The sequence below is a fragment of the Acinonyx jubatus genome, chromosome B1 (assembly GCF_027475565.1).
Source record: "Acinonyx jubatus isolate Ajub_Pintada_27869175 chromosome B1, VMU_Ajub_asm_v1.0, whole genome shotgun sequence".
Classification (NCBI taxonomy): domain Eukaryota; kingdom Metazoa; phylum Chordata; class Mammalia; order Carnivora; family Felidae; genus Acinonyx; species Acinonyx jubatus.
The window spans coordinates 201,187,468-201,199,474 of NC_069382.1; the positions used below are offsets into that span (position 1 = coordinate 201,187,468).

General features: G+C 50.7%; 1 protein-coding gene across 1 annotated transcript in view; it reads left to right on the forward strand.

Annotated features, from left to right (window-relative positions):
• The first annotated feature begins 1,667 nt into the window (after positions 1–1,667).
• Positions 1,668–12,007, forward strand: part of RNF212 (ring finger protein 212) — a 37,337-nt gene continuing 26,997 nt past the window's right edge. Inside the window, exons 1-2 of the mRNA XM_053217732.1 lie at positions 1,668–1,859; positions 6,374–6,435. Coding sequence (XP_053073707.1) covers positions 1,751–1,859; positions 6,374–6,435 — 171 coding nt within the window. The 5' untranslated portion in view covers positions 1,668–1,750. The remainder of the gene's footprint in view (positions 1,860–6,373; positions 6,436–12,007) is intronic.

Genomic DNA, 12,007 nt, shown 5'->3' on the forward strand with positions numbered 1-12,007 from the left:
CCGAGTATTGCCTTTATGATTTCAAAGATTATCAGATTGAAATTCATGTTACAGCATTGTAGCAATAAAATATTACTTTAACAATGTAGCTTCTGAGTTTGATAGAATAAGCACACCACCCAGTTATTTTAACTTGGTACAGATCAGCACTGTCCAATAGAAAGAAAATGTGAGCTACATATGTAAATTTTAAGTCTTCTGGTTCCCACATTAAAAAAAAATGGGGTTTTTTTGAAAGGTAAAATTAACCCGTGACATACATTTAACCCAAAACATCAAAAATATTACCATTTTAATATGTAAACAGTACAAAATTATTGAGGTAGTTCACGTTCCTTTTTTTTAATTTATTTTAATTTTTTAAATATTTATTTCTTTTAAGGGAGGCAGAGACAGAGTGTGAGCAGGGGAGGGACAGAGAGAGGAGACACAGAATCTGAAGCAGGTTCCAGGCTCTGAGCTGTCAGCACAGAACCCGATGGGGGGCTTGAACTCACCGACCACGAGATCGCCACCTGAACTGAAGCTGGACGCTCAGCCACCGGCACCCCATGTTCCTTTTTTGAAATGAACTCTTGGCGACCCAAGTGTATTTTACACTCAAAGCACGTCCCAATCTGGACCACTCACTTTCAGGGGCTCAATGGTCACATGACATTCATAGCTACAGTGCTGGACAAGGGAGTCCATCCTTCCCCGATTACTGCATTCCACTCCGAAAGCCACCCTGAGCCTCTGCTTTTTTCTAGTTCCCTGAAAGATGGCAACTTCCCTCCACACAAGCAAATGGCCCAGAGTTCTCTGAACCGAGTTCTCGTCCCTGGTCCCCAGTCGGCCCACCTCCACACGTGGAAGGAAGCTCTGCTCTTCCGAGCCGTGGAGGAGATGCGGCATCATCCGGGGAGTTCAACCGTGATACAGAACTATTTTCTTTAGCTTTTAACTCTGAAATAATCATAAGCTCACCGGAAGCTGCAAAAATAGTACAAGGAGCCCCTTCCCCCAGCTGCACCATCTATGCTCTTTCAAAAGGAGTAACCTGCCCCAGGAGGGCAGCAGCGGCCGCGACGCCAACCCCACCAAATGGTCCCACCCTGGGCCCCGACCGCAGTCACACCCCGTCCTGGTTCACTCGGTCCGCCTGTGGCCCCGCACCTCCGTCTGCCCAGGACCCCTGGTCCCTCTGGTCAGCCCGGTGTCCCTAACCCGCCCACCCTCCGCCCCCGGCCCCCTCCCCGCACCAGGCAGGGTGCCGCGTGCGCACACCGTCTCCCAGCCATCACTGCCGTTCCCGCCGGCCCCGCTCCCCTCCCCGCCTTGGCCTCCCCTGCCCGCGCTCTGCGCCTGCGCCTTCCCGGCACGCCCATGTGGGCGCCAACCGGGGACACCAGCACCGTCTCCGGGCCTGGACTAGGACACACGGCTCCACAGAAGACTTGGCAAGGAGTGCAGTGATGGAATGAGGGAGGCCAGGCCCCGGTGTGCACGTTCCTCCTCTCCACGTCCAGCTAAGACAGCCTGCGAGGAGAAGAATCTATCTAACCCCACCTCCCTCCCTTCCCCGGGTTGGTATGTTCCAGCACGGGTTTTGGCGGGAGCGACACCGCTCTCTGGTGCGCAGGCGCCGGGTTACAAGTTCGCGTTTGCGCAGGTGCAGAGTCGCCACCCTCTGCCCGCGGCGGGAGGCGGCGTGTGGGCCTCTTGCGGGCCTGGGCTTCTGCGCGGCGGCGGCGCGGACGCCGTGTTCGACATGGCCAGCTGGGTGTTCTGTAATCGCTGCTTCCAGCCGCCGCACCGGACGTCGTGCTTCAGCCTGACCAACTGCGGCCACGTGTACTGTGACGTCTGCCTGGACAAAGGTGAGGCGGGCGGGCCCTGGGGTTGGGCAGTACCGGGCGGCGGGGCGGGGCCGAGGGCGCCGGGTTCCTTCCCGAACCTTTCGGAAGGCGGGTTAAACTAGGCCCTGTGTCCAGGATGCCTTTAAACACCAGCGCAGGGCCCCAGAAGGCGCGTCCTCACCTGGCATCAAGCGAGGGTGGAGCCAGAGCCTGCGGGGCAGGGGGCGGGAAGGTGAGAGACAGCCCGGACGCTTGGGAGCTCCCAGGCAGAGGTGACGCCGAGTGCAGAGATCCTAGGGTAGAAGGAAGTGTGGACGGGCTGGAGGAGCCGAGGGTGCTGGTGAAGTCGGCTGAAGCATGCTGCAGGGGATCCCCCCTGTTCTCCGGGCAGTAGGAAACCACTGGTTTTAAGCAGGGTGGTGATGTGATCAGAGGTATCTTTCTTTTTATGAGATATTTTTAAGTTTATCTATTTTGAGATAGAAAGCAAGCGGGGCAGGGGCAGAGGGGACAGGGAGAGAGGGAGAGAGAGAATCCCAAGCAGGCTCCGTGCTATCTGCACAGAGCCAAGAGATCGTGACCTGAGCCGACTTCAAGGGTCCGACACTCAACCAACTGAACCACCCAGGTGTCTCTTTCTATGAAAATTTTAAGTTGAAGACAAAGAGTGGCGCCTGGGTGGTTCAGTCGGTTGAGCGTCCGACTTTGGCTCAGGTCATGATCTCGCAGTCTGTGGGTTCAAGCCCCGCATCGGGCTCTGTGCTGACAGCTCGGAGCCTGGAGCCCGCTTCGGATTCAGTGTCTCCCTCGTTCTCTGCCCCTCCCCAACTCGCTCTGTCTCTCTCTCAAAAATAAATTTAAAAAATTTTAAAATTAAAAAATAAATAAACATTAAAAAAAGAGAAGAAATCACAAAGAAAAAGATAGATTTGACCTAAAAGAAAAAAAAAAATGTGAAACCTCTGTATGCCCTACATGCCAAAAAATACACAAAGTTAAAGGGCAAATTGCACACTCATGAAAATAACTATCTTATTAATGACCAAGTTAATTGTCTCCCTATGTAAAGAGCTCAATATAAATGATTAAGAAAAATATCATCCCAATAAAAAAGTTAGCCAGGAATATAAACTGATAATTCACAGGAGAGAAAGACAAACAGGGGTGCCTGGGTGGCTCAGTCGGTTGACCGTCTGACTTCGGCTCAGGTCATGATCTCGTGGTTTGTGGGTTCAAGCCCCGCGTCAGGCTCTGTGCTGACAGCTCAGAGCCTGGAGCCCGCTTCCGATTCTGTGTCTCCCTCGTTCTCTGTTTCTCCTCCGCTTGCGTGTTTTCTCTCCGTCTCTCAAAAATAAATAAACATTAAAAATATTTAAATTGAAGTACAAAGAAAAAGTCACGAATGCAAAGCACAAGACTTTTTACAGGGTGAATTTACCTGTGAAACCAGCTCCCAGATTGAGAGAACATCACCACCCTCTCAGAAGCCACATCAGAGAGAACCACTAACCCGATGTCTATCTTGTGGACCGCCTTGGGTGTATATCTGCAGTGGGGTTGCTGAGTCTCACACGTGTGTTTGAAAAGTCTCTGGCAGCTGGGTGAAAAGGTAGTTTGGTGGGAGACAGGAACTGGGCAAGAGCCTGTGCGGTTGAGCGATGATGGGGCTGTGGGCCTAGAGAGATGCAGCACAGTGGAGTCTGGGGAGCGGCCTGGCCTCTGACTAGAGGATTGGGGGTTGGGTTAGCAGCACCGAGCACAGAGAGAAAACAGCAGCTCCCAGGGTGAGGTTCAGGGGCTCACGTTGGACGCTGAGATTCCGGTGAGAGCCATCCGAGGCGGGGAGACTGGGAGGGATTGAGTATTTGGGGCTCGGGGTCAGGACAGCCAGGAACACGTCGGAGAATTAGCATGTATATAGTCATCGAAGATACTGGAGTGAGGAGAGTGTGGAGGGCAGAGGGAACCAGGGCATGGTATCACCTGGGAGGAGCATTTCTTGAAGACGATGGGTGAAGGTAGGAGGAGGCTGTGGAAGAAAAGAAAGCAGAGTATTTGGGACCTGGCATCCCAGGGCAGAGTGGAACCTCCCCCTGGATTTAGTGGCGTGGGTGAACTTGGGTGAAAACAGCGGAGACCAGTGCATGCTCTCAGCCTTGGGGGACTGGTTCAGGCAGGGCGATTCCCAGCGGACCTCTAGCTCTTGAAGCCTAAGGCCAAAGCACATTCCAGTAGCCCTAGGTCATGCCTCCAAAAAGCCACAGGTGCTGGGACATAGAACAAAACAAAAAAGACAGCAGAAAGGCTTGAGGGCTCTGGGTGGAGCACTAACCATAGCTTCCCAGCTGTTTGGTGACCGTTACTCGGAGATAAGCCCTCCTTAAGCTTTGGTGTATATCCTCCCAGACTCTTTCCTATGGATACAGGTTTTTAACACAAAAATGGGAGGTGCCTGAGTGGTTCAGTGGGTTATGCGTCAGACTTCGGCTTAGGTCATGATCTCGAGGCTTGCGAATTTGAGCCCCACATCGGGCTCTCTGCTGTCATTCTGGAGCCCGCTGCAGATTCTCTTCTCTGTCCCCCCACCTCTCAAAAATAAACATTAAAAAAATTTTTAATGGTATTGCGTGTATACCGTTTAGTTACCTGCGTTTATGAACAGGACATGGATATTTTTTCATGTTCAACTAGGTCTGTATCATCCTTTTTAAGGTTGCACAGTCTATCTTTTAGTTGCCATACCAAGACCTATTTAACTGATTCCCTGGTAAAAGACGTGTGTTTTTTCTAATGTTTTGCTGGTAAACAGCACTTGTTCACTTGTGTGGTTTTCTCCTTTGCGTGTGTGTAAGCGTGGAAGTGCCTCACTGGGCCGTGCCCGTCACAGCCGACACCTAGGACCAACCCGCCCAGAAGGCGTGGCTGCGCCACGTCCCCAGCACCGATGGCCTGGATTTTCTTTTCATACGTTACTGGTGGTCTATGCTTTGGCCAGCGGCCCTCACACCTTTTACTGGAGCGCTTAATGGGTTAGTGAGCTCTGTTTGCATGTTAAGTATGAATGTCAGTTTTCCTGTCCATTAGCTGCAGACAAGTTCCTCTCTGTGTCCGGTCTGTTGCTGCCCCCGCCCTCAACACAACTTGCGGAGCTTTCGGAGTCAGCTCTGTTAATCTTCGACTCCACGGCTTCAGGCTGCAGCGATGCTCAAGGGGAAGTTCTGTGCTCCAGAGTCCGCAGTAGAGACGAGGGGCGGGAACGTACCGCCAGGCGTGGATGTTTTCAGGAGAGGGCGACTTGAACGTGTTTGTAGGGAGAGAGGAAGGGGGTAGCTCTGGAGGCCACTGGAAGGGAGCCCGCTCTTTCTGTACCAGGACCGTCGTCCCACATGCTGGGGGTGGGACGGGACAGAGGAAGAAGGCAGAGTGAGCTGGGTTGTTTTGTGGTGGGTAACTGGAGGGGAGGCAGGGGATTGAGGGAGGTCAGCACGCGGTCTGGGGCTGGTCCGAACACCCCCCCACAGGGAGTTGGGGGGACACTCAAGAAAAATGGATAGGCGCCGGCAGTGTTGCAGGTTCATCCAGGTTGGAACCCACGTCTCTGAATCCACTTCCCAGTTAAGTGATTTTTTGCCCGGTTCTTAGCTACACTGGACCAGAAGCGGGGGAGAAAGAGAGCCCGGGTTTGGGCTGGGTGTGCTGCTTGGAAGGGTGAGGAGCGCGGTACTGACTGGCCGGCTCTGGGCTCCAGGCCGCTCTGTGGGAAAGTGAGACTCTGACATGTGGGGTCGGGGCCGAGCCCGGGACGAGGGGCCCTGCTGCCGCCAGTGACGTGGGTACAGGCGTAGGAAGGAGTCTGAGTTTGCCCACGACAGCGGCCGCTCCGGGGGCCCAGGGCGTAGTCACGGGAGAAGGGGCCCCTGTGGGGGCAGGCCAGGAAGTGCTGGACTTAGCGCGGGCTTCCCAGTGAGGACGAGCGTGGCGGAAACCAGCATGCTGCGGCAGGTGCGGGGCACTGGGGGCCCCCGGACAGGAGCAGGTGAGTCAGCCGACGCCAGCAGGTGGGAGGTATGAGGCCTGCGTCCAGGCGCCGCCGTGCAGGTGGCAGGAGCTCGGCAAACGCAGAGTCCTTTCCCGGTGAGCGGTCCCTGGTGTCGCAGAGGTGAGGCTGCGGGAGCAGAGCAAAACTCGGACTTCATGTGTTGGGTGGGGTGCAAGGAGCTACTTTCATTTTGAGTAGTGACCATTGTTAATTAAGATAGCGCTGCAAAACCGAACTGTGAGAGAGTTCTGAGACACATTTAGCTTCAGTATTGTTGATCTTCACAGTCACCAATTTGGGGCAGTTCTACAAGGCAGGAAGAGGTGGATCGTTCGCTGCATAAACGGTGTCCCAACTCTGGCCATGTGCAGTGTCATGATGGAGTGTGGAAGTGTGGATGCTACGTTGTGAAGAAAACTGTAATTTGAATCTGCATCTCCACGCGTCCAGAAGCAATACTCACTATGATATAGTAAAGTTTGCTTTTCTTTTACAGGTAGAAAGGGCGAGTGCTTGATTTGTAAAGTGCCTTGTCGCACACTTTTACTTTCAGAACACGTAAGTTCAAATATGTATTATCTGAATGTTGATCGGTATTTTTTTAGAGTATTATGTTATTATTTTTTTTAACGTTTATTTACTTTTGAGACAGAGACAGAGCATGAACGGGGGAGGGTCAGAGAGAGGGAGACACAGAATCTGAAACAGGCTCCAGGCTCTGAGCTGTCAGCACAGAGCCCGACGCGGGGCTCGAACTCACGGACCGCGAGATCATGACCTGAGCCGAAGTCGGCTGCTTAACCGACTAAGCCACCCAGGCGCCCCGATCAGTATTTTTTTTTTTAATATTGAGATTCAATATTTAGTCATTTGGAGTGTCTGAAAAATTTTTTCATTTTGCTAGGTTAATTAGAAGATCTTCCAGGATTTCTGAGTAAAGTACAATCAGGGTTTGGTTTTGAATGCCTCGGATAACCTTCTTTTGTAGACTGGCCCTGTTTGTAGTTTGCCGTGCTGTGTTCCGGGAGGAGAAGATGAGGTGAATAGGGTCTCCGGTACAGGACAGACCCCTGAAGAAGGCGACAGAGTCTGGCTTTCCCTGGGGCTCATACCTAATGAAGAGGGTTGGAGGAACGTCAGTTCAGAGTTGATGACTGTCACCGTAGGCTTGAAACAATGACTTTTGTTTTCTCTTGAAAATACATCAGTTTAACTTGTTTGGTTTAAACTTAGTTGTAAATAATTATTGTCTTTATACTTAGGTTCTAAGAGATGTGTGTGATCGGATGTTTTAATCTATAACAAAATTGGGTTTTTTTCTGATTATAAATACAATACGATGTCACAAAAAACTGAAATGATACAGTAAATCATAATGGAGAAGTACAAGTCCCCCAAATCCCGTTTCCCACAGATGTCAACAAGTGGGAACATAGTTCCTGCTGTGTGTTACTGGGACTTATCTTCTTACATAATGGTGTCTGCTCAGTTGACTTTACACTTCTGGCACGCCCACCCTCTCCAAAAACACTGCATACTGTTTCAGTATTTTCCTATTGGCAAAACTATTTCAGCAGTTTCCTAGTGGGGGGTTTTAGTTTTTCACTGTTGCAGTCTTACAGCCAACATTTTTTTACCATGTCTCTGCATATCTGTAGGAATATTTCTGTAGCATAAATTCCTAGAGGTGGAAAAATAAGGTCAAAGATTTAAGTGTTTGGTAGAAAGTGCCTTATTTCCTTTAAGAAATGTTGCCTCAACGTGGTTTTGATATGTGTTTCCCTGATGCCAAGTGATGTTGAACATCTTTTCATGTGTCTGTTGGCCATCTGGATGTCTTCTTTGGAGAAGTGTCTGTTCATGTCTTTGGCCCATTTCTTCAGTGGATTATTTGTTTTTCGGGTGTTGAGCTTGATAAGTTCTTTATAGATTTTGGATCCTAACCCTTTATCTGATATGTTGTTTGCAAATATCTTCTCCCATTCTGTCGGTTGCCTTTTAGTTTTGCTGATTGTTTCCTTCGCTGTGCAGAAGCTTTTTATCTTGATGAGGTCCCAGTAGTTCATTTTTGCTTCTGTTTCCCTTGCCTCCGGAGATGTGTTGAGTGAGAAGTTGCTGCAGCCGAGGTCAAAGAGGTTGTTGCCTGCTTTCTCCTCAAGGATTTTGATGGCCTCCTGTCTTACATTTAGGTCTCTCATCCATTTTGAGTTTATTTTTCTGTCTGGTGTAAGAAAGTGGTCCAGGTTCATTGCTCTGCATGTCGCGGTCCAGTTCTACCGGCAGCATTTGCCAAAGACACTGTCTTTTTTTCCATTGGATAATTTTTTCTGCTCTGTCAAAGATAAGTTGGCCACACATTTGTGGGTCCAGTTCTGGGTTTTTTAACATCGGTCAGAGTGGCTAAAACTAACAACTCAGGCAACAACAGATGTTGGTGAAGATGTGGAGAGAGAGGATCTCTTTTGCGCTGCCGGTGGGAATGCAAACCGGTGCAGCCGCTCTGGAAAACAGTATGGAGGTTCCTCAAAAATTTAAAAATAGAACTACCCTACGACCCAGCACTTGCACTACTAGGAATTTATCCAGAGGATGCAGGAGTGCTGGTTCATAGGGGCACATGTACCCCAATGTTTATAGCAACCCTTTCAACAATAGGCAAATTTTGGAAAGAGCCCACATGTCCCTCGACGGATGAATAGATAAAGAAGGTGTGCCTGAAATCATTGTTGCACCATATGCTAACTAACTTGGATGTAAAATAAAAAAATAAGTAAAAAAGAAAAAATATATTACATATAACGTATATATGTATATACACATATACATATACATATATATACATATATACATATGTATATATATGTATACATATATACATAACAGAACACTACCTGGCAATGAGAAAGAATGAAATGAACTCTTGCCATTTGCAACAACGTGGATGGAACTAGAGAGTATTATGCTAAGTGGAGTAAGTCAGAGAAAGACACATCATACGTTTTCATTCATATGTGGAATTTGAGTAACTTAACAGGGGACCGTGGGGGAAGGGAAGGGAAAAAAGTAGCTACAGACAGAGAGGGAAGCAAACTGTAACAGACTCTTAAATACAGAGAGCAAACTGAGGGTTGATGAGGGGCGGAGGAGAGGGGGAAATGATGATGGGCATTGAGGAGGGCATCTGTTGGGTTGAGCACTATGTGTTGTATGGAAGCGATGAATCACAGGAATCCGCTCCTGAAGCCAAGAGCACACTGTATACGCTGTATGTTAGCCAACGTGACAATAAGTTATATCTTTTAAAAAAAGGAAAAAAAGAGACAAAAGAGGCTTTCAAGGAACTTTGAAAAGGAGATAAGCATATAAACAAATGATTATTAAAATGAACAATTAAAAGTAAGAACACGAAGGGGCGCCTGGTGGCTCAGTCAGTTAAATGTCCGACTTCAGCTTGGGTCACCATCTGGTGGGTCCTTCAGTTCGAGCCCCGCGTCGGGTTCTGTGCCGATAGCTCGACGCCTGGAGCCTGCTTCGGATTTTGTGTCTCCGTCTCTCTGCCCCTCCTCCGCTCATTCTCTCTCTCTCTCTCTCAAAAATAAACAAACATTTAAAAAAAATGTTTTTAAAGTAAGAACATGGGGGGAGGGGGAAAGAAATGTTCGGCTTTAGGCCCTCAGCTGTGCTTCCAGGCTCTGCTGACTGGTGCAGCTGGTCGGGCCTGCGCCGAGGGAGGGACACCCCCGCCTTTCTCTGCCTTCTTGGTTTGCACGCTCAGTTTATGTGTGCTCTGTCTTGTTTTCTAATAAATGTATTTCAGACTGTCCATTTCCTTCTGTTGACTGCTGTTCTGCATCACTTTGAGCATTGGTTTTATCATTTCTAAATAGTCTTATTTCTCTTAACTTCTTTTTCAACTCAGGAATTACTTGGGAGAATATTCCTTAATTTCTGAGAGATTAGATCTTATTTCCTCTACCGTTTTTGTAGAAAACTTTTAATTTTATGCCTTTGTGATCAGAGAATATGGCCATGTGGTTTCTTTTTTTAATTGTCAAGATTTTCACTGTGTCTTCGTACGTGGCAATTGTTAATGTTCTACAGATGCTTGAAGATGTACGTGTTTGTTTATTCTCTGTGCACACGCGTGAGTGAAGTTGTTCGCGGCACCCGTGATGCTCCTGGCCGCTCTCTCCCGCACGCCCGCGTTGCATTCTGGGGCCGCCTCCAGCAGTCTCTCAGGGGCCCTCCTTTCTCCTCTGCCACCATGACGCCTAAGAGCCATTCTTCCTGCCCTCCCTCCTGCTTCCTGGAATCTTTTCTCCCCCCCACAGCCAGAGGGGTCTGCGCACATGGGTCATGTGTCCCGGCCTTCTCGGAGTGAAACCCAAGTCCCCTCATGCCCGTGGCTCTGGGACCTGACCTCTGGTGGACACCTGGTCCCCTGGCCGGTGACTCCAACCTGCCACTGCTCCTGGGGCCAGGCTGCTTCCACCTCCTCCTTCCCCCACTGCCTTTAGGTCTCTGCCTTTAGGTCACACTCTGTGTGACTGTGGTTTCTTTGACCTGTGGCAGGAAGGACACTTATAATCATGGCACGGTGTGTGTGCATTTGGGTGCATATGAATCCATGTGTATGCATGTACGTGGACGACGTTTCACAGGACAACACGAACCCTTGTAAACGCAGTGCCCCTGGTGGTTTCTGCTCTGACTGGCTTTCTTTTGTCAGAGCCAGACACAGTGCATGGACCAGGCCAAGCTGATCTTCTGCGACCTGCTGTGTGAAAGCTGCCCACGCCTCTTACTCTGCCCGCACCTGCTCCTTTGGCTTCACACACAGGACACCACCTGCTTTGTATTTGTTGACTTGTTTGTCACCGGAAAGGGCCTCATCTGTCAGGTGGCGGGGAGACTGAAGCTGGGGAGCCCACGGGGACCTGGGAGCGGCAGCCGGGCCCACAGGACAGAGCCTGTGATGAACGCACAGCAGAAGGATATATGGGCTGGAAGGGGTTGCACTTGGGCTGGAATTGGCTGGTTCTCCAGTGGAGATGGAAAGGAGCCCCTGCAGTGGGGAGGCCCCGAGCCCTGGAGAAGCCAACAGCGTCTGGACTCCAAGTGTGAGGACGTGGGACCTGGGGCCATGAGTGTGCAGGGCACTCTTCCACATGCCCACTTAAGGCCCTGGGGAGAAGTGGGCAGAGTCAGGGGCTGGAGGTAGCTAGACCAGAGGCTCCCGTAGACAGCAGAGGCCTGGCTAAGGAAGATGCATGTGTGGCCCCAGGGCAGGAACCCCAGGACACCCACCCACAGGGTCTCCGTGATGGCTGTGCCCTCTTGCCTTCCCCTGACCTCTGAGGGGTGGATTCAGCCATCCTGCCCCAGGCCCCAGGTCGGAGGCTGCTCGTGGTGAGGATGAGCCTGGTTCCTGGGCCGCAGCCCAAATCGGGACTTGGAGGACATGACCACGTGCCGGCAAGGACCTGGGTTTAGGACATTTGGGGGGTGTCCCACAGGGTTTCAGGGGATGACCTTCCTGTATGGCGGAAGAGAGAAGTGGACAGCAGCCACTGGAGCAGCACACTGGCCTGGCTGGGGGCTGTCTCTGGCCCTGCTCTCCTTGCTGGGCCCCCAGCTAGACTCAGTCTCCCCGCCTGCCTCCCGTGAACAATGCCTCCCCAGGCCTGGCCCCCAAAGCAGTCTCTTGGACAGCACCCACCCCCCCCCCACACACACTCTGCTAAGTGGATGCTGGTGACCCAGCAGAGGAGGGCTGCTGGTTTCCGAGCGGAAGGCCGTCCACTGAGCACAGGTCTCCACTAATGCGCAGGCAAGAGATAGGTGTCCCTCTTAAGTTAGCGCCTTCATGTAATTTTGGAACCAGCTTGTTAATTTCCACACAAAGCCCTGTTGGGTTTGCACTTCACTGATGACACAGGTAAACTGACATCCCTACAGTGGGACCTCTAGGCCACAAGTGTGGCACGCCTCCATTTGTTTAGATGCGCTCCGGCTTCAGTGGCGGTTTTCTGTACAGAGGCTGGTGCCGCCGTTAGCGTCACCCTCGTGTATTAATGATTTGGGATGATTTCATCTCCTAAGTGCTTCTCGTTGGTGTGTAAAAATGGGT